The sequence below is a fragment of the Eutrigla gurnardus genome, assembly GCF_963514095.1.
Source record: "Eutrigla gurnardus genome assembly, chromosome: 5".
NCBI lineage: Eukaryota > Metazoa > Chordata > Actinopteri > Perciformes > Triglidae > Eutrigla > Eutrigla gurnardus.
This window is the reverse complement of record NC_139919.1, coordinates 19091966-19113346: the sequence shown is the minus strand read 5'-3', so window position 1 is coordinate 19113346 and position 21381 is coordinate 19091966. Positions and strand designations below refer to the sequence as shown.

The 21381-nt window shown below is 43.7% G+C and overlaps 1 protein-coding gene across 7 annotated transcripts in view; it reads right to left on the bottom strand.

The window, feature by feature from the left end:
• dlg3 (discs, large homolog 3) overlaps positions 1–21381 on the bottom strand; it is a 72501-nt gene that overhangs the window by 5945 nt on the left and 45175 nt on the right. For 2 of the 7 annotated variants that reach the window (XM_084010461.1, XM_084010459.1), the window contains 8 exons: positions 20472–20616; positions 19222–19384; positions 12877–13033; positions 12084–12186; positions 5592–5706; positions 2085–2261; positions 1923–1998; positions 1235–1331 (listed from right to left, as the gene is read on the bottom strand). In XM_084010461.1, coding sequence (XP_083866587.1) covers positions 1235–1331; positions 1923–1998; positions 2085–2261; positions 5592–5706; positions 12084–12186; positions 12877–13033; positions 19222–19384; positions 20472–20616 — 1033 coding nt within the window. Of the gene's footprint in view, positions 1–549; positions 596–1234; positions 1332–1922; positions 1999–2084; positions 2262–5591; positions 5707–10734; positions 11056–12083; positions 12187–12876; positions 13034–14434; positions 14556–19221; positions 19385–20471; positions 20617–21381 lie in introns of those variants that run through there. The other 5 variants (XM_084010462.1, XM_084010460.1, XM_084010463.1 and 2 more) reach the window with 4 other exon arrangements.

Below are 21381 nucleotides of genomic sequence, written 5' to 3'. Positions count from 1 at the left end.
AGGGAAGTGGTTTTAGGTGCAAGCAATAGGAAATTAAGTGTTTCCTGTGACAATATCCCTAATGACCAACAATTCCCCGGCCAATGTTTCCTATTGCTAGATGTGGGCCTGTGGCAGCGGATCTCATATCAGGGGAAAAGATTAAGAAAACATACAGGCATTACACCGTCCACATGCGGGAGGCAGGAGTTGGCCGACTCGGGAACAGGAGGGGAAAAGCGTTGCCAACCAGGCTTAGCAACACTGATGGTGACAGATAGATTCCAGCTCTGTGTGACCTTATCTGACAAACTCTGCTAAACATTTATTGTACAGAGCCCATGAGACATTCAGGATAAGTGTAACACTCACTCACCCACCCTTGGGAATGCATATTTTATATGTACTGTGAATCTGAAAGTGTGTGTGTTGTTGTTGCGTAGATCTGTGTGTGGGTCACTCTAAACTAAATGTGTGTGGTTTAGCATTCCCACCTGGGTCTGCAGTGACAAAGCATTTTTCTCTGAGCTCAGGGGACAGCTGCTTGACACAGTACAACCACACACTTACTCAAACTCTTTGATCCATAAAAGTCATCGCTTAACCCTGGGAAGTCCTAGATGTCCCGACAGGTGAGAGCAGAAACCAAGAGAAGAGAGCAGACAGGAAGAAGAAGAGGTTAGTGAGAGTTGGGGCAGAGAGGGAGAGGAGTGCTGTTGTAGTGCTGGCCAGGTCCACTGATACATGGCGCTGTGCTGTACTCATTAAGCCTGAGCCCCATTTTGTTCATAGTAAGCCACTGCCTTTCAATTACACAAACCCAATCCCATTAAAATGGGATTTTGACCTGTTAAGTGTTAAAGCTTCAGTCCAGTTAATGAGATTCTTCCTGTTGTGGGTCAGTGACTGACTGGAGAATTGATCAGGACTTATACGAGGAGTAGCATCACAGTGTTAGGAGGCCTGTGTGTTAATGCAGCCAAGCACGCACAAAAACACACAGCTGGCTGGCAGCACACACTCCTCTGGAGCCCATGGACAGATGCACAAACACACCAGAAAGAACCCCACATCTCCGGCCCGATGCCGGCTTGTGGGGCATCTCTCTGGGACAGAGAAAGGGATGAGAGTGGTGCCATCACACAAACCATCCCTGAAGGTGAGTGAAAAGATGGAAGTTGAGAGACAGAACTAAAGCATGAAGGGGATAGGACGGAAACCACACCACCCCCCTGATCACACAGCTGGTACTCACGTTCAGACTCCAACTCCTGCACAATATTCTCCTTGCTCTTGTAAAACGGGAACTTGCGTGAGAGGTTGAAGCTTTTTTTGCGCTTTACTTTGACTGGCTGCTTGTCGATGTGTGGGTGAGAAGGGGGGGGAGGGGGGGGGCGATGAGAGGGTGAAAACAAAAACAGAATGGGTTTCAATGAGGGTACTGGACACCCATGCAAAAACAAATGAAATGTAAACAAACCAGACACTTCAAATAATGAAAATGAGAAGCAGGTAATGGGTGAAAATGAATGGCATATCAATGTGAAGGAAACAGGCTTCCGTTTACCAACTTAAACATGTTCCTTTTCCATTACATTAAATCTGCTTGCATTATATGATGATACAGACACAACATCACAGCTGATTTATACTTCTGCAAATTACATCTGACAGATTAGCCTCTGACAAACGTCAGACATTTTGTAAGTGCACATTTCTTAATATCACAGAGTGCACGAGCTGAGGAGGTTACGGTAACCTCATCTCCATGGAGCTTCTGTGATATCTATATAGCGAGATATTTGTGCTCGCTTCAGTGAGCAGGTGCTGGTCTCTTTCCCACACTCAGGGGGAAGTAGGACATCTCCCTGGGAGCCCAGCAGCAGCTCTGAAGACAGCCTCTCTGGCACCAGGGCAACGAGCAGCTGGCCCTCTACACTTACCCTGTTGGACTCAATCATGCCGGTCCTGGCGTGGAACTTGACTGTTTTTAACCTGGCCCGCTCTTTCTTCTCGACTCTGGGGTGGGAGGGAAATACATTTAGTCTGGGCATGAATGGTAGTAGTCATATTAGCTTTGTCTGGCTTTCGCAGAGTGAGTGTACCTTTTCTTGCTTGGAATGACCCCAATCTGCTCACTCTCTCCATGTGGTGTGACCAACCTCGCCTGCCACCACTCATCATCAGAAGCATTTATGACATGGAGGATATCCCCATATGAGAAGCTCAGGCCTTGGCTGGGCAGGCAGCTGTCCCTCGTTCGATCGTAGTCAAACAAAGCTCTGCAAAAAACAAAGGCTCTGGTTACAATCCTTCTTTCCTTTTATCTTTAATTTGTGTGAAGAGATTCCAGATCCACCAAGATCAAATTACTCCACAGTTGGCACAAAATGGCTACTATGAATTTCCTGCATTACATTTTAGTTGCGACTTTTTCAATAATTTCACATTGCTTGCATGAAGGCTGTGACTCGACTCAACAAAATGTAGAAATGAATGACGTAAAACCCAGTGACAGTAATTTGTTGTGTCAATGTAACCATAAAAACATCAGGTGGAAAGCCATTTCACATCTTATATCTGACAACATGTGTATTTAAAGGTCTGGTCTATGATTTGAAAGATTTGTCAATTGAGCCAAAATTCATCCAATTGTAGCCATGCGATCCGCGCCGAGTTTCAAGAGACGGGCCGCCGCCGCCCGCAAGCTCTCGAAAATCTTTTAAACTGACCGTTGTCGATCTAAAATAAAGACAGATTCAGCAACTACATAGCTTATTTCTTGCATAAAATGTTTTCAGAAACACATTTCGGTGAACTATTTTCGTAAAATAAGAGGGAGGTGGGAGGCTCCGAGGGGAAAACGATACAAGCTCAGAGGGGGGGGATTGAGGAGCACAGAGAGGAGGGGTGTGTGTGTGTTCAAATCGTAGACCAGAGCTTTAAAAGGTATAATAGGCAATAATTTCCTGAAAACAATGTATAGATTGATACAGAAATAGCAGCTCCTAATCATCAATTATGATTGCTTCTATCTGCAGAGACCCTGCCCTCATGGGGGAGTAACTCCTGGGCAACAAGTAGGGTGTGCAGCCCATTCTCATTCCCAGATCAAATACTGCCACTTTGTCATGGAGATCTGCAACAAAATCCAGCCAATCATCATCCCTCCCCCAAGGCTCACAGACCTCACAGGCCACGGCAAGATGAAGTGTGTGAAGAGGTGTGGATGTGTCTATTTGTGCTTTAGAACATAACCACGTGAAACAAGCAGAAAATTTAAAAATAATCTTCTGATTAACAGCTTTGTTCTCACCAACACCGTTGAGCTGCAGAGGAGGGAAGAGGTCTGATGACGGTTTCTCAAATGGTTCAGTGTAGCAAACCATCTGGCAGGTCAGGTTATGCCATTCATGCATTTCCACTTGACATTTCTAACTGCAGTTGCCACATACTTTCCACTACCGACATTCACTGTTTATTGTCTGCCTGAGTGCATCATTATCTTGTCAAACAGGTAAACCCAGTCATTTATAAAAGGTTTTAATACCCGTTTCACAGGTTTTTACTTCACTTGACCTACAAGCGTACAGTTAATCCACAGCCCATATAGCATGGTTCAGTGGACAGATATGTTGTGGCCAAAATACAACAATCCCGGTTAAAGGTTTTGGCTCAGGTATTCCTGCCAACGGAAACTGCAGCTGGCAATAAGTAAACAACTGCTGAAACTGTCCTGTGGGAGATTAACTGTCGGTGTACTTTTGTTGGCTGATATATTGTCCTAGAAATAATGACCATAAATGCTGTTATTGTCATTTTCAATGAACAATTCACTGATAATTATAATATAATAGCAAAACATTGCAAGTACACCCTTTAAAAGAGCAACTTTCTTGCTCGTCAGCCAGCTGATGATTTAACGTAAAAGGGGCAAACAGCGGTTGCTCCGGCTCAAGCCCACTTTTAAGGAAGTCGAGCACGATTCTCCTTTAAATGACAGCCGCTCCTCTCAATTTTGCACAGCTTTTTTATTTTTTACATTTCTTTTAACTGTTTTTAATTGATAGCACCATTAAGAAGAGAATTATTTACATCCCTACTGCTATTCTGTTTGTATCAGGAAAACTCAAAGTTGAATGTAATAAAGTCAGCAACAGTATCATGTTGTATATTTAATTACAGTCAGAATGTGAGGGACATCTGATGAAAATAAAACATTAAACATTAAAGGTTATCGTTAGAAATGTAATGTTAAAAGTACTCATATCAGTACCAGGTATCAGAAAGTACTGAACATTAAGTACTACATCCCTATTTAAGTCTTAAGAAAATTCAGACCATGGGAATGGAATGTGAAAAAATATTGAAATACTCAACCAAGATATAGATAGATAAATAAAATGGACCCTTGGCTCCAATGTCTGGATTTGAGCAGATTCTTACAATCAAAGGGAAAAACCTGTCATTTATTTTGGCATCATGTTGGCCAAAATGTCAGTGACAATCTTATATAAACAAACACGCACGTATGAACAATAGGTAATGTCGAGGTCAGCAAAAAAGGATCAAGGTAATTTCCATAGATCGTACGATATTTCAACAACACAATTATCATCCCAGGTCTAACAATCGCACTTTAAACACAGGTTGAAGAAATCCTAGCATAACCATTTTATAGCACCGTGGCACACTTACAGAGCGTTTCAGAATGCGAGCATGTGACACTTTTTTTTTTTTTTTGAGAACACCTTACAGGCTTAACGCCTCCACATTCCTGAGGCTGGGCTGGGAGGACATGGCAGCTCCTACATCAGCCGGGTAGCTAGACAGCTTTTCCAACATAACTGTGGGCTTAGTCAGCCACACTGAAACAGGCTAGGCTCTACATGCCTCCTAGGAACCATCTATAAGAAGGCATGAGTCAGATGGGTAACACTCTCTCTATGGTGGGTGTGCAGGTTTTGATAAATCAAAGTAAGGTCCTTGCTGTTGAACTTATGCTAAATCAATTTAGTAATGTAGCTATCAGGCTTAGGTTAAGTGAAGCGCATTAGTGCTTCAGTAGAAATATGGTGAAGTACTTGGACTGTGGAGTTACATCACACAGTCCTTTCACCTTGACCCCTGTGAGTCCTTCGTGACTTGCTGCTTTTATGTGAGCAGAAGGATGCCACCTGTTTCAATTTCTGAATGAGCCTCAATCCAGTTTGGCAACCAGCCTAAAGTGTCATAACACAGGTCACTTCGAAAAGCCCCACTGTCAATCTACCTAACACAAAGCAGAGTCAATGTCATGTGTGGCATCAAAACAACAACAGGGGTTTCCCGTCTATTTATTTCATGATGTTGATGAACTGAATCAAACCAATAACCTAAATTAAAGGCTTCCCTACAAAAACTTCAGTGTGAAGAATCATGTTTTATGTCATGATACGTCATGCTGACAGTGTGGCTGCTTTTTGGCGGCATGTGCTTTCAGGCTTTATTCTTACTCACCGGCAGGTAGAGGTGCATTATGCAAGAGTGGCTTTTGTGACTACAGACCTTAGAATATCATGTTGTGAGTACAAGCATGACTGTGTGTGTGCTCTTGTGTGTTACAGATTTACCTGACATAGAGGGAGCGTTTCTCACTGGTGCGCAGGGAGCCTGATCCTGAGCTCATGCTGCTGTTCATCATCTGCTCCCTCAGGTCGTGGATCTTGGACTCAAAGCGACTGTACTCTGCATTGGAGGGAACAAACAACATAAACTGTGTCATTTGAGCATATACTACCCCTTAGGGCTTTAAAGTACACCCAAAGCAAAAGAGGTATTGAACATCTCTAAGAAAGAGGCCACAAGTGTGTTGGATCCCGCTCTCTTGTTTCACTGGAAAACTGTTGGGAGATCTCTGTCTCAGCTAGCACTGCAGTGAGCTGGAGTGAATAGAAGAAAGGTTCGGCGAATCCTTAGGCTGATTAATGACCCCAGGAACAGATGGTTTATCACAGAGCTGCCTAACACGTCCAGTAATGTCTCATGTCAGGTAATTAATTACACAGATTAATTAAGTTCAACATGGGCTCTTTAGTGTGGTTAAAAAAAAAGGAAGGCCTCCAACACTTTCAAATGCATGACCATTTGTCATAGGTGTGTAAATCCAGTTGCGGCTCAGGAGCACAGGGATGATATATGAATCCACCTGGACCTCCTCATTAAGAATGCTCTCATTAGCCCACCGTTGCACAGCGAGCTCCGTGACGAGGCTACTGGAACAAGCTATGCCACAGAACCACACTGCGGGATAAACAGACCGGCAGATGCAGCTAGAAAGACAAGTAGGCTAGGTTGCTCATGTGATGACACAAAGGAGACAGACTACAAAAAAGTGTAAGCAACTTCCTTTGTCATATGTTAAAATATTATTTATACTGCTGCCGAAAGAAATTTGTTAGAATGAATATGTGTTCATTTTTCATGTATAATGTATTCAAGCTGTGTATGATAAAGTAGAATCACATTGTTAATGGAACCCAGTATTGGGCCCTATTGCGCTAATGACACAACATATCTATGTCTTGATCATAATTAGACTATAATAAAAAGAGAGTGTGAGAGAATATCGCCCACATTTATTCCACATATCTCTTTTACTGCCTCGACTTCAGGGGTCGACTCCTACCTTACTGCTTAATCATCCATAGCAGACAACACTTCCTGTAAACGTGAACACGCAGGGATCAAAGTCCAGATTCTGTCAAACAAGCTCACAAGTAGACTTGAAAAACAAACACCCATGCCTACAAAGACGATTTAGCTGAAGTTCAAGTCCAAGCTCCCGGAATATTCTGGGCAGGTGCAAAAACAAGCTTCAGGTTACTGGCCCTAACCCCCTGCTGAAACCTAAAGGATTCAAAGCGAACACACATCCTGCCCTGGGCCCCGTGCCAGCTCTCCACCCTGGCCTCTGCTCGAAGGGTTAACAATACAACAGGGCGACGCTGCAAGGTGAGGTAACCAGACACCGCCTGACTGCCTGTAACCAAGAGCAACGTCCTAGCACTCCTAGAACAGGGACAGCAAATGAGGAAACAGCCATTCAGACTAGTCCACTTGGCTCTGAGGCACAGGAGACGGGAGTGAATGGTAGCTTGAGAGAGGAGGGGCTTTAGGGACAAGACACAGAGTAGCTAAGGCGAGAGAACAGCCTTAATGCCCTGCTTCACAAAAAACACTAACCTGAAGGGCTGACAGAGAGCTATGCCGGTGAGATAGCACTATGGGTAGCACAGGTGGAAGAGCAAAACGCTTTGCTTGTTCACATTCCTAACGTCCAAATGATTAATCTAACACTGTGGCCATGCAAGGGGAGCAGGAGGAGCACTGATCTACAACCAGCTTTAAGCCTCTGTTGGGAGTTGGGGTGGGAATCATAAGCTAAATCATAAAATTGCTGCCGCACCTCCTTGTTAATAACGTCACCAGAGAAAATTCAGCAACACATCTATGTTTAGTGCACCACAATAACTGTGTATCAGAGTAGGGAGGCACACACATTAATCTGTAGTCAATGTGCCACACGTACTTCCTTTTAAATGACGTGCTTTGCGTTCCAGTAATTATAAAGTCAGATGACATAAAAACCTGTTAAACAAAAAAAGGAAGGATCCTCCCAGTATTTAAACAGAAAGCACTGCGATACTGGAGAATGGGCACCGTAACTGTGCCACGGGAGGAACGATGCATCACACTGAAACCTAAGTTCTGTATCGACCGTTTGCTCCACCTCAGAGTAACAGTAATGGAAATAAATCTTTCAGAAGTGTGCCTGGATTGTGAGGAATCAGAACTAATACAAAGCCAAGTCAAAACTGCAGCATTCAGTCTTCAGATCACTCAAAAGTGGGATCCAAGTTTAAGCATTTCTTTGACTGATTGCCGAACAAATGAATGATCAGTAATTGATTAATGTTTAAGAGTCTTTGGTTCGCATCCGGCCTGATACCTGTCTTGTATCCAATTCCTTGTAGTCGTCCTTGTTCTAGTTACTATCGGGTATCTAATAAAAATAAATAATAGCTTAAATTGTCTTTTTAAATGCATCTTTTTACTTCATGGAAATTGTTAAGTTGACAAGGTATATTATTGCGGTATAATCCAATCCATCTTCCACTCAGAAAACAAACAAAATAATACTAACCTGTAAAGTATTTGAGTCACAAAATAAAAATGATCCAAAAAAAGTATTGCCAAATTGCTGCTCCCACTCAGCAATTATACACTATTATGTAACAAATGGCCAAACAAAACTGAAGAGACAAAAAAACATAATCCTGCACTTGTATTGGATATCTAATGTATTGCATACTCAAATCTTAACTCCTTGAATCAACATTAAGGTGTAACCCACAGATGCAAATGCTTAAGTTTAATTAAATTTAAGTACAAAAAATGTTTTTTATGAAAACAATTTCCTTACCTGGTAAAGAATGAGTAATATTTCCAATGTCTATTAATACATTCTTGACTAATGCAACTCTTTACAGTGATCAACCCAGCATCAATTATTCATTAACATCACAACTCACTACGACACCGCTGAAATGCCATGAAACGGGAGTCCACAATAATTATTGCTAAAAATCTGTCCCTTAGAGCACTTAATACACAAGAAGTAGCTAGCCCTTATTTTTAGGAGCGACCCACAGGAAGAAAAGACAGCTAATAGAAACTGGGACTATTCTGTATCTCTCACTCCCACTGCATGTCCTCATTAGTCTTACAGCTTTTTTATTTTGGGGGATGGTCGCTTCTCTTTTGATCCAGTTATGCAACGCACCAGGCATGTACTTGTAATGTGAGAGTGTGTTATGTTCTCAGGGATAGTGCAGCCAATGCAGACGCACAGCCCCAATAATATACTGCAGGAGGAACATGTAGACCCTGGCTTTACTATTTCTACAAACTTCTGTAATGCAGACTGGTGTGAGTTTGCTGAGAGGCCATTGAGTTTAACATTTCCTCCGCGGCCCTCCTCCCATTTCCTACATTCAAAGATTTTTGTGTAATTACACTCCTTGATAGTGAGGCAAGGCAGCATGTGGGTATAAACCCCTCACTTCTATTCCTTCCAGCTGAATACGAGTTCAAGACTTGGTGATGCTCCAGTATGCCACTGAGAGTGACGGTGGCCTCCTGCTGCAGCCTGTGTGCTCTTTTGGGGCTTCTTGTAGTCTTCGTTGCTGGCCTTCCATCAGAGGTCTGTATACAACCGGGCCTCAGCCCCTGAGAATACTCTCCAGGCAGTTTGCCCTGCAGAAACCAGCATTCACCCTCCACTTCCTCACTGGGGGTTCCTCCTGCTCCAAACTCAAATGAACGACATGTCGCACCGCTTTCAGATGCCAGCAACATTACTGGAGACAGATCTCAGGTCAGCAGAGAGGATGCAGGAAGTCAATCATTTGCCAGCACTTATCTGGTGCGTTTTGAGTAGTTAGGCTTTGTACACAAACAGATAAGTGTCCTTTACTGGGTTACAAAGGGGGCGCAGAGCTGAAAGCATGATTTGGTATGGAAAACAAAGGTTCCCTTCAATGAACCACATCATTATTCAAGATGCTGCCTGATTGGTCTGGCATGCGAAACAACATGAACTCACATAGGCAAGAATGAAGCATTGTAATCAGTATTTTGTAGCAGAAGGAAAATCTATACCGCCATTCTGTCAGTTTGAATCTCAGCCTGTGTCCGTCTTTCGCGTAGCAGTTCACCGATCCTGTTCCACCTATATTTCACAATGACGAGATTTATTGGACATTTAAGGTGTTTTTTTTTTAAAGAGAGTGGAATACGGAGTGAGCGCATGCTACAACTTATGCTCCTTCACATTCCTGTCATAGTCCAACCTGAGATCTCAGCCTAGATCTAAAGCTCACAATATCCTTTCCATTGTTGTTACAGCGTTACCACAGCATGCTGAAGTACACGTGAAAGAATTACAAAAACATTGTGAAAAATGCAGTTGCCAGTAGCCGTAATGCATGGCCAATCCAAAATGTACTATTACGAAGAAAGAGTTGTGCCATTTTGTCAAACTATGTTTGAATTAGAAAATTACTTACAAGCTAACAATGAATACATTCTGCTTTAGCATTAAAAAAGACTTGTGATCCAAGCCTCCCTGAGTCTGGTGTAGCATACAGATATAATGTAAACGTGAAGAGGTGACTTCACAGGTGAGGTCATGTTAAAACCCACCAATAGGCTGACAAACACCTGTTTGAACACACCTCTGTGTCCCCACCTAAAGGTTTAGGTTACATAAGAACAGTATCGCAGCTATTTAGAGCGCCTGAATCCATCCGACTGCGTACAAAATACAACATAAAACTAGTATAAAACAACCTCGAGTAGGACATTAAATAGAGAAATAACAAATACAGCCACAAAAGCCAACCAGGTAATGGCAGGAGCTCTCCATAGAAGTTGGTGTATGAAGTACAGTAGGGTGAGGCTATCGCATATCTCACAGTAATAATTTCAAGCCTTATTAAAACAAGCCCGTGTTGCCACAACTGTAAGTGTCTCAGACATGAGGGGGACTCACTTTTCATACTGTACCAACGTTACAGGAGTAGAACTACAGGTTACGGCTAGGACGAGCAACGACCTATCCCGGTATGCTAGCAGTTCAAATAAACCTGTTACCTCACACGGTTTCTCCCTGTTTCAGTATTTGAATATTTTAATGTTTCGTCCTCGTCTCACCTCAGTTAAACCAAACGGTGGCTATTATTTCGCCGGTTTCTTCACCCAGTCATTCGGGAGTTCATGCGGCTTCTGCTCTGCTGCTGTTGTAGCGGAGCCCATCCCCCATCCGCACAGGCTGGTAGACAGATAACAGTTGGAAGTTTCTTTTTCTGCCCGTCTTCAACCTTTAGTTTAAAGCAGTTTAAGAGGTTCCCTGGTGTCGTAGCTCGTACTTCCCGGTTAGTTTCCGCTCTCCGTCGCTGTCCGGGTCCGTGTCACGGGAACAGCGCGGCTCGGAGTTTGAACAGGAAGGACAACAGCGGCTGGTTTGCCCGCCTCGGCTCAGCACTTCAGCCCGCTAACACAAGTGCCGCCCCTCAACCTGAATACTTCCTACAGCGCTGAACTCATCCGCGGCTGATCAGGCATCGACCGTCAAACCCAGGGGGTCTAATGTTTCACTGCAACGTTAACGTCTGAGAAGCTGCTTCAATTAAAGCAGCGGTGGCAAAGATAGACTGACTCCTATTGCCTAGTACGAGCTAATAAGCTTCAGCAAAAGTGTCCTACATTTCCCACAATGCAACACGACATGGGCACCGTCTTTTAAAGGAATACCGGTAGTTATGCATTTTGGGGAATGTACTAATTTGCTTGGGAGGGAAGAAGAGAGGGTTGTTATCAGTGTAGCTTCCTCCAGCAGCCGGTTAGCTTATTTTATCTTAGCATAGCACGAAGATTGAAAAAAGGGGTAAACAGGAAGCCTGACTCTGTTCAAAGAACAAAAAAATACAACAAAAATTCCGAGCACCTCTAAATTTAACACATGCCATCTTGTTTGTTTAATCCGTACAAAATCTGACTATTGCCAGACTATTTCCTGGAATCTTGTTGTCAATGTGAAGTTGAAGCGTGCCTTCATATTTACCATGCAGACACGAGAGTGCTACAGATGTTCTCATCCAACTCTGTTTCACCAAAATATCCAACTATTCCTTTAAACATCAGGACTCTAGATTGTGATGCAGGTGTTCTGTTGAGATTACCCTGATGATATCATCTAGGTAATAAATACACTGACAAAGATTATTTGCTGAGTTGTGACTAGGATTAAATCAATTTAAACTTCATCAGCGTAGTGTCCCTTTAATATTCCTCAAACAAAAGGCTGGATTACCAACCAGCCAAAGTAGGCAACTGCAGACCCGGAGACTGTTGTCAGTTTGTCTTGGTAATCTGTACATTTTGTGGACATTTGGCTGTTTGATGCTATCTCTTTCCAATACAGCCCATCAAAACTGTACCATGTATCACACATAAGTACCATGAAGTATTTATGTGTGATATATGAGAGAGTATGGTCTCACCTTCAGGCCTGTACTGAGCTATGATGGTGACCGTCTGTCCAGCTCTCTTCAATGCTGCAGCCGCCTGCTCATGTGTGGCATTCCTTAGATTCACTCCATTCACCTGCAACAAACAAGGCAGACAGCAAAATATTTCAGCAAGAAAACCCAGATTAGATCCTAAAGGTGTGTCACTCGTCTAATTGTAGAGATCTGTGGAAACACGTCTGGCTGGATGGAGCAGAGTTAATCTTCAAACTGGATAGTTTAAGCCCATGAAGATCTGACAGATCTGCCCTCAATGCGTAAAAGCCTAACAATAAAGGTGACCAGATTATCAGTATGTATGAAAATTATATGACTTTACCTCAAAGATAATGAATAAATGTTATTGTGAATAGCCTGCACAATCACACACAATGTAGCTGTAAAGACATTTCCTTTTTATAGAATGTGTCTCAGTGTATTTTACTACGACAAGCAGCATTGAAATAAAGCATGCATATATTTAGAGCAGTTCTGGAAAGGTTAAGACTAATGTAATTCAAGTCTTGGGATTAAAATATGTAATTAATTGGATACTTTATTGATTCATAACATGATATTGTCTGGCAGAGCACAGCTGAGCTCCCTTGGAGTTGTTGTGGTTTTAATGTCTTGCTCAAGGACATTTCAGCACGGCAGATGCTTTCAAAACACTAGGCTACCTTAATTCTGTCATCATTATTCTGACAACGGGAGTTGGCTGAGCTGCCTCAAACTTGTTACAGTCGATGTTATGGGCACACGGAAAGTTTGAGGTTGAGCTACTGACCGAGAGAATCCGGTCGCCCCTCCTCAGCTCGCCACTCAGGTCAGCCGGCCCTCCTGCCAAGATGAACGAAACGAATATGCCTTCTCCATCCTCCCCGCCGACGATATTGAAGCCCAGGCCTGTGGAGCCCTTGTGCAGCAACACCTTCCTTGGCTCCCTGCCAAACAGAGTGACATCGTCAGGGTGAAGGGCAGGAAAGTGAGCATAGAGGAGATGGGCCGAAGAGAGAGAGAGAGAGAGCGAGATATGACCAAAACTGAAATAGAAACAGCATCAAGAGGCACACACAGAGGCTGTTTCAAACAATAGCCATCTTGTGTATGATCCCATAATGTCGAGTGATGCAAGCCGTAGGCCTGCAGATCTTTTTGTGGATACACTCTATATATTTGAAAGTGAGTACTTTAAAGAGAACATTGAAATGAGCAATCTGCAGGACCACTCACCAGTAGAACACAATGATTAACCATGTAGTAATCATGTAGTAATCATAATGCTAATAAAGATAATGTGGATAACACTGATAACACTGCAAACCGTTTTGCAACAGATATAATGAATGCAATAAAACAAGCAGCAACATGACTGGATGCACGTTATCTCCTGGCTATAGGACTCCCCCTGCATTGCCTGGCAATCTCATGGAAATGTACACACGTGTACACATTTAAACGCCCACTCGTATTAATGTACGCAGACACAAGGAGCCACCTCCTGCATGACAGGCCCACTCTGCTTTAGCTTCAGCCACTATGACTCATCCTCCAGCAGGCTATTCAGACTGCCTCAGTTTTAAGATGCTAGAGAGGCTAAACCACTGCTATGGTCCAGCAAGAGCCCTCTGAGAACACACTTCACACGTGTGCAAACACACACACTGTCAGGAGCCCAGCGTTGGCCTCACACACACACACATACATGCACACACACTTTGATGTACAAATACACACATAAACATACCCACACACACGTATGTAGGCTCATGCACACACACAGAGACACACACAGTTTCCAGTCTTAATAGAAAACACTGCATGGTTCTTATTAGTGGTCTACTCTTGCAGTACTCAGCCTAAAGTCTACAGGAACAATTCCTACGTGGTCCCTAATGGCTGCGCGCTAACTTGCCGTTAGGATCATTTTCCCCATCGATGGCAGCCGAGGCAGCATTCCAGACTCACAGGATCATACAGAGGGCTGAGTGGAAAAACTAAAAGCGTTGATTACTCCACTAAAAGAAATTAAGAGCATCAGGAAGTCCAAAATGGTAAAACGGTGCCTACAGAAAGACTTCAGGAAGTTTAACCAGACTGCGAGAGTGTATTCATTTGAAATGAAGTGAACTTAATATTTTCTAAGACCACTAAATAAGATCAATAGCAACATAGTGAGTCAGGTTATGTAGGATTCCTAACAAATAGTGTTTCTACAAGGCAGAACCAGGGACAGATTCGATATGATTGACTTGCCTTCAAACAAGTCAAGTTTAAAATAACCTTGCTTTCCATCATGCGCTTTTCCTCCCATCACAATGAGGCACACAGATCTCCATGGTTACCTTATGGTCCGGGAATGGTGCTTGCTTCTGAAAGAGCATTTCCTAACAGTGCGTTGAGGTAGGCTCCTCACCAGCGACATGGAAGATGAGATGTTGACTGTGAACATGGTGGCTATGGCACATGGCTCCGACTCCCCGACATTTCTTCCCTCCACTGAGAGAGGGGCTACAATTTTAGAAGCTCCTGCGTATCGGGGGCCTGGTGTTCCCTATCTCATTCTCGTGTGCCGTGATGGGAAGCAGCTCCTCTTTGGGATGTCACAGACACTCTCTCTCGCCATCATCACCAGCAATGCAAGACTTAACGCTTAACCCTAACGCTCCCGTGCAAATCATCTTCGTTCAGTTCTACAAGATGTCAAAATCCCCCCTCAGTCACATCTGGAAAAAAAGCAGGACTGCATTACATCAAGAGCATCAGGACTTGGCCGATGTGTCGGACTGGAGGTTATCCAAGTTTGATTCTCTCTCACACTGTGCTGTCCCCTCGTCCCTGCTCTGATGCTGCTTTGGGTCCAGCCACCCCCTCAGCACTCCACCTCCCTCCAAGAGAACAAACCAGCATTCCTGTCTGTCAGCCCTGGAGAATAGGCAGACAGATTCTCAGAAGCTACTTGTTAATTTGTCAGAGTGTAAACAAACCGAGGAGCTCCTGAACTGACTTTCACAACTTTGAGCCTTTGATTTCACATCCCCATGTACTATGACCTCGCCGCACGTGGAAGCTCACTGGAAAGTAATGTGCAGACTACTGTGCAATAGTGTGATTATCTTACCGTCGGTGCGGTTTGCACGTGTGTGTTTCTGCATGCACCGTTTGTCCATAGAATGTGAATCGCCAGACCATTCTCATGGAAAATAGGAGTGAATTCCTACAGTTTTAAATATAGGGATCAAGGCCTCCCCCCTATCATAAGACCTGCCTCCCCTCCCATCCCCCCTTTGCCTTTTCATCCATGCCAGGAATGTAAACAGTTACTGAGCGGTAAAAACCCTTTCTCTTTGCCGAGCCATTTCTCCCGTGACTCTTTTCTCTAATTCAAAACCTTCTCCCCCTCCCTCTGCAATATTTTCCCTGTATGCTTCAGGGTTTTTTGGCTCAGGCGGCCGCAGGAAAATCCTAAAGCTGTGAATGGATATCTGGGCTGCAGGGTTCAGCGGGTCATGCAGCCCTGGACTCAGCCCAGTAATTGGCTCTGCTTGGCTGATTAATGGTGGACACTGCAGATGGACGCCATTTTCCAGAGACAGACACTACCTCTCGCAGCACTTTATCTCTCCCTTTCCCCCGAATGGATCACATCAGCTTATGAATAGAGGCGCATACTGATCAAATTAAAATGCTGCTTTGTCTCCGTCTTCCTTTTCGCTACTTAAATTTCACCCATAGATTTTCTGTGGCTGCCTCTCCTTCATGCCCTCCTATTTTCCTCTCTTTTGACATAGGGGGAATTTATTCACTGCTAAGGTGATAGACAGTTTAACACATTTCATGTCTTTCATCCTGACTGGAGCGATGAATGCTTAACATGTAAGATGGGTGCTCTGCTGTATCGTTTGTTTGCTGTTACAGCTTTTAAAACTGCTTAATAAAAGGTAGAAGCATTCCTCGTTATTGATGACTCAATTCTTGCGCTGGTCAGTCAAAGGTTTGTGTTTACACAACATAAAGTTACTGATTAGCTCACCTGCTGCTGCAGTCCACAGGCTTCTGTATTTACGTAAGCTGTGTCTGAATAAAGCAGCCGTACTAAAATCATTGTCGTGTGTATCGAACTGCAGCGCTGATAGGACCAGCAGAGGGGAGCTGCTTGTTTAGTATTTGTGCACACTGTAACCACTGCACACAAGTATGTTTACATACAAACATGCATATATAAACACAGAGGTTTTATCTTTTACTGAGTGGAGACGGGGATGTACAGTACTGACATATCTCCAGAAGAAGGGGGTAATATGAGATGGAGAAGGGGGAGGATGTGTCTGTGATGACACCACTGAGGGGGATGTGCAGATGGGCAGAGGGCCGATACAAGCACTGACTCATTCCTCACAATCAGCCTGCTCCACTTCTGCGGTAGCCTGCGCTTACTACAGCATCCATCTAAAATAACCCCTCTGGTTGGAGCCAATGGGGAGGCTGCTGGAGCTGGAGGGAGGGGTCTGCTAACTGTCTGTCAGTGTGATGGAGCAGGATGCTCATCTTATGAGATTGGGATCAAGTCGGTTGTCGGGCCATAGTATCCTCCGAGACACTCTTTTCTGATTATGCAGCGGACATGACGTACAAACCCACTCGGGGCAAACAGGTGCACTCATGGTCACAGTATGCAGGCTGTTTTAATTTGCACCGCTGATTTACCCGTGGTCTGGTGTGCTGGATGTATACCCACAGGTATGTGTCCGTGTCATAATTGTGCATTGCACCTAAAGCGTGCGCATCTGCGTGTGTGCTCCTATGTGTCAGCACATTATGAGCAAATGTCTCAGTGTTTAGCATGTGTGTGTGTGATCGGTGCTGGCACCATTGGTGAAGAGAAGGGTAAGACCTGAGTGCATGGCCTGGTTTTCCCAGTGTGCAGATGAATCATGACAGCTGCGGGACTGTCTGCTGCTACTGGTCTGCTGGCCCGTACCAGATCAGGCTCTTACTCCCCCGTTACATTTATGGTAACAGCAAGGCTCTGTGTTTATATTTACATACATAGAGCAGCAGGCAAAACATTCCAATGCTGCAAAGCAGAATATTTGTGTTGGGTGGCTCCCGTCAACCCTCCCATCCTCCTGTGCTAACAACCTGCCTTCACCTACAGCCAAACAACAAACCCATAATCTCAGACACACACACGCACCCACACACACACGGAAAAGACATGTTGGCAACAATACACAGCAATGATATAAGCTCTGTTCAACACTTACATTACACAAAAGCGATGGTTCACACCCAAAAACACCAGAGCATTCATCCATGAGTTGAAGCACAATGAGAAAGACGTTGGATGTAATGTAATAAATAAGAGAAACAAATAAGTGAAACTAAATCAACAAACAGGAGGACGTTTGCACATTTGGTAATGCCAAACACACTGCCATAAATATCATGTATATTATTGTCCAAAGCAGTAAGTGAAACTAGCTTGGCCCGAGATAGAGGCTTAGTTTTGTCGAAGCCTCCTGACAGATGGAATTGAGCAGCTTGTGGGAGCGTGAAGCCCTTTCGGCTGCGCTCCCGTGGAGATGTGTTTGTGAAGAGCAGGTACAACTCTATTTTAAACTGAGATAAACAGGGCCCTATTGTTTAAGATTCATAGATGAGAACAGATAAGTCAAAAAACTGATGGAGAATAACGTCTAAGGGGCAGACCTTTGGAATGATGAAAAGTAGAGCCAAATCAAAACAAACACAATGAGGGCAAGAAATAATAAGCTAATTTTTCAGCTCTACAATCAGTTTGCTTTTACAGTATTTAGATTTTCAGTACAATTCATGTGAGCGTGATATCGAGTCATATACTGTGTATGTCATACAAACATAAAAAGCAGCAAGATACTTAAAGTAACAGCTTACGAAGCGGTAAAGACGTAAGGTGAGGAAACATTTACATGCAAACACAAAGACAGAAAGCTAAAAGAAGTCCGTTGCCATCTTTCTCCTCGGTCTATTTCTTCTGCTTGTGTAATTTGTGCACAAATGTGGTGCAACATACTAGTGAGGCAGTAGTCCCTCTTTGGCTCTACTCCTGTCTGATGCCAGATCCAGATGCTAAACTATACAGAGGAGGGTTAGCTAAAGCAAGGCATGATGGACTAGGTTAGTACCTGCCAGAGAAGGGGAGTGGACCTTGGCACAAGGGAGCAGGGGAAGGACAGAAGCCTCTGTAGAGGGCCTGGGGCACCTTGATGTCCCCAGGTTTGTGGATGACACTGTAAATAGGTTCAGCCCGGCTGTGGGGTACAGGAATCACAGTGAACGGGACAAGTGTAGGACACAAATAAAGCACACACACCAACAAAGATGCGACAAATGCACATACAAGTCATGTAGACAGCTCATACAAGGACATTACAGGGCCACATAACGGACACTCCTCTAGTAACACATTTACTCCACAACACACAGACACACAGAAACGCCTGCATGCAGTCACGCGCACACACAGGGGGAATACAGCATCCTCTCCCCGAGCTGTGGGTTAAGATGACTCAAGGCCTTGTGGGGCACTCCAATCAAGCCTCTATGAATGCTACTTCTGATCCAGTACTTGGATAGGAGGTCAAAGGTTAAAGCACAGTCATAACAAGTACAAGAAGTGACAAGAGGCCTCTCTGCAAAATATTTGGTCAGCACACATCCACCACACACTGTCAAGCTATAATACAGTATGTGCCACCAGGGCGCTGATGAGCTGAAAATTGGAAACAAAACATTGTTTTGCTTCACAAAACGCTTCATAAGGGCAATTTAAATTGCTGTACGCACAATGTACACTTTAAAATAAACCACACCATGACAACACCTTTAAAACCACAACAAAATAGAGGCAAAGAGGCAAACCCATGCAAACAAAATAATAATTCCTAGAGTGAGTCATTTAATATTACACGATTAAGCTCCACAGCAATTTGTCTTCACTTACTACGACAACAGCAAAAACGCCTTTAGTAGATGCCCACAAGCAATCTGCTGTATACATTATGATCGTTCGCATTTACACTCACAGAGCCTATATGAGTGTAATGTATGAGAGGGGAGTCATTCATGGAGGAACCGGTCTGTAACCTACCTTGTGAAGTCTTCCTCCCCGAGCATGTGGCGGGGAACTGGCGAGTACCTGGACGGGGTGACCTGGGGCGGCGGGTACACTGGCTTGGGCTCCATTGCTGCCATGTAGTTGTGGCTGACGTGGTTGTCCACCATGGTTGGGAAGGCTGGAGGGAGGGCCAGGCCAATAGGGGGATAGAAAGAATGATTACAACACAGGCACAACAGCAACACTGCATTAGACGCAGACCACCTGGAAATGAGGAAACACTTTAGCCAGATTATCTTAATGACATTATTTGGAGGACCAGAACAACTAGAAAAAATGGGTGTATGTGATTTTCCTTCATGTTTATTTCCCTTCTTTTTAGCTAGGTCTCAGCTTTCCCAGATCTACATAATTAAGTTGGTGATTATTAGCAATAGGAATGGTGACCAAAACTACAAATATAGGACCACGGTTGCATGAAACTAGAATTTCCCTTTAAAGAATGTAAATGATCTTTAGGAATTTGGTTTTTTTGTACACGCAAAGTCATCTCTTTTGTTATATTTTCATGCAAAAGAGAGATCACAAACATAAAAACACATTTTTTTCCCCTTTACATTCTTGATGGAGACAGCTGAGCATGATAACGCAAGCGTTTCAAATCCAGATGATCTGACCATGGGTTATACTGTCAGAGTGGGGTTAAATCTACATTAAAGGTTTGCTTAAACCCTCCAACGCCAACTGCAAACATTTAAAACATACAAAAAAATAGCCCCCCTCTAACACTAAATCACTGTTCTGTGGAAATGTAAGAAGCTGCAGCTCAAGATCGTGGGTTCTCATGAGCAGGTGGGATGTGAGAAACCATCCACACTCAGTGGGAGGCAGAGAACTGCGCTTGCTGCGTTGCTGTGGGTAGAATTGTGGTGTGTGTGTGTGTGTGTGTGTGTGTGTGTGTGTGTGTGTGTGTGTGTGTGTATGTGCATTCACTACATTCATGTGGGTGTCTGTTCTTAGTAGTTTTGGGTAGAGAACAGTGATCCAACACTAACATTCAACATCTCTCATAAAGATAAAAAGACAATTCCCATTGCAAAATGCTCTAACATGGACCTTGACTTATAAATCACCCTTTCCTTTACCACAAACTTTTTACATAAATGAACCTGCTCAGTTTTGTAGGCTGGCTGTTTACGGATCAGTCCAAATAAAATGTAGTTTGTGACTTGGAGTGTGTGATTAGTATTTGCACCAAAGCATGAGAAGAGGTAGATACGTACTGCTGGAGTAGTCTGGAGGGGCGTACATGTCATTGAGGTGCACGGGTCCCGGCTTGGCCACCTTGAGGTAAACCATATCAGAGGTGTTCTTCAGCGCCGCCACTGCCTCCTCATGACGCACGTCCTGTAGCACGATGTTGTTCACCTGAATGCGACGATTGTCGTGAAAAGAGAAAGTGTTGTATAAAACACTTGAACACCTCGTGTCTTTGCTGCATCGCAGCCGTCATCACACCAGCCAACACAATAATGAATCATAACTTCTCTCATCTCATCGGTAAGGTTGGTGTGCTGCGTAGTGTTAACAGAGGTCAACAACAGTAGGTAGAGGTTCTCAAGACGATGTGGATTTCTGCAGTTTGGCTTTTAATATGCTGTCAGTCAAAAGTTACACCTCATAGATTATATCTAGTGACAAGCTCTTTGTAAAAAAAACAACTTGCAGGACAGTACGTTTGAACATACTGTAAACTTGCAAATGATACAGTTTACATTTTTTCAACATACAGTAGGACTGCAAAATGCCTCTCCAGTATCTAGAGCTCTGTATGTGGACTTACATTTGACCACCACAATGGTGTATTTGTATTTTACTATAATTTGATCAACTGTTATATTCAACTGTCATGTTTTCATCTTCGTATTTATGCTTTATTATAAGCCAATGCACTGGAAAGGCCTGTATGACATTTAATGTATATGGCCAAGTCTCAAAATGCATACTGTATGAATGTGAGGTCAGCGATACAGCCTGAAACAAATGCAAATTCTTACACTTATGCCAAGCTGATGGGCATTTCTATTGTCACACCTCATGGTCCAAATGGTAGATTATTGATCATGCACAAAGTGATGAAGCCGATGTGTGTTGTCTTTCTCGTTTAGCCTAATAAGATTAGCGTACTTGTGT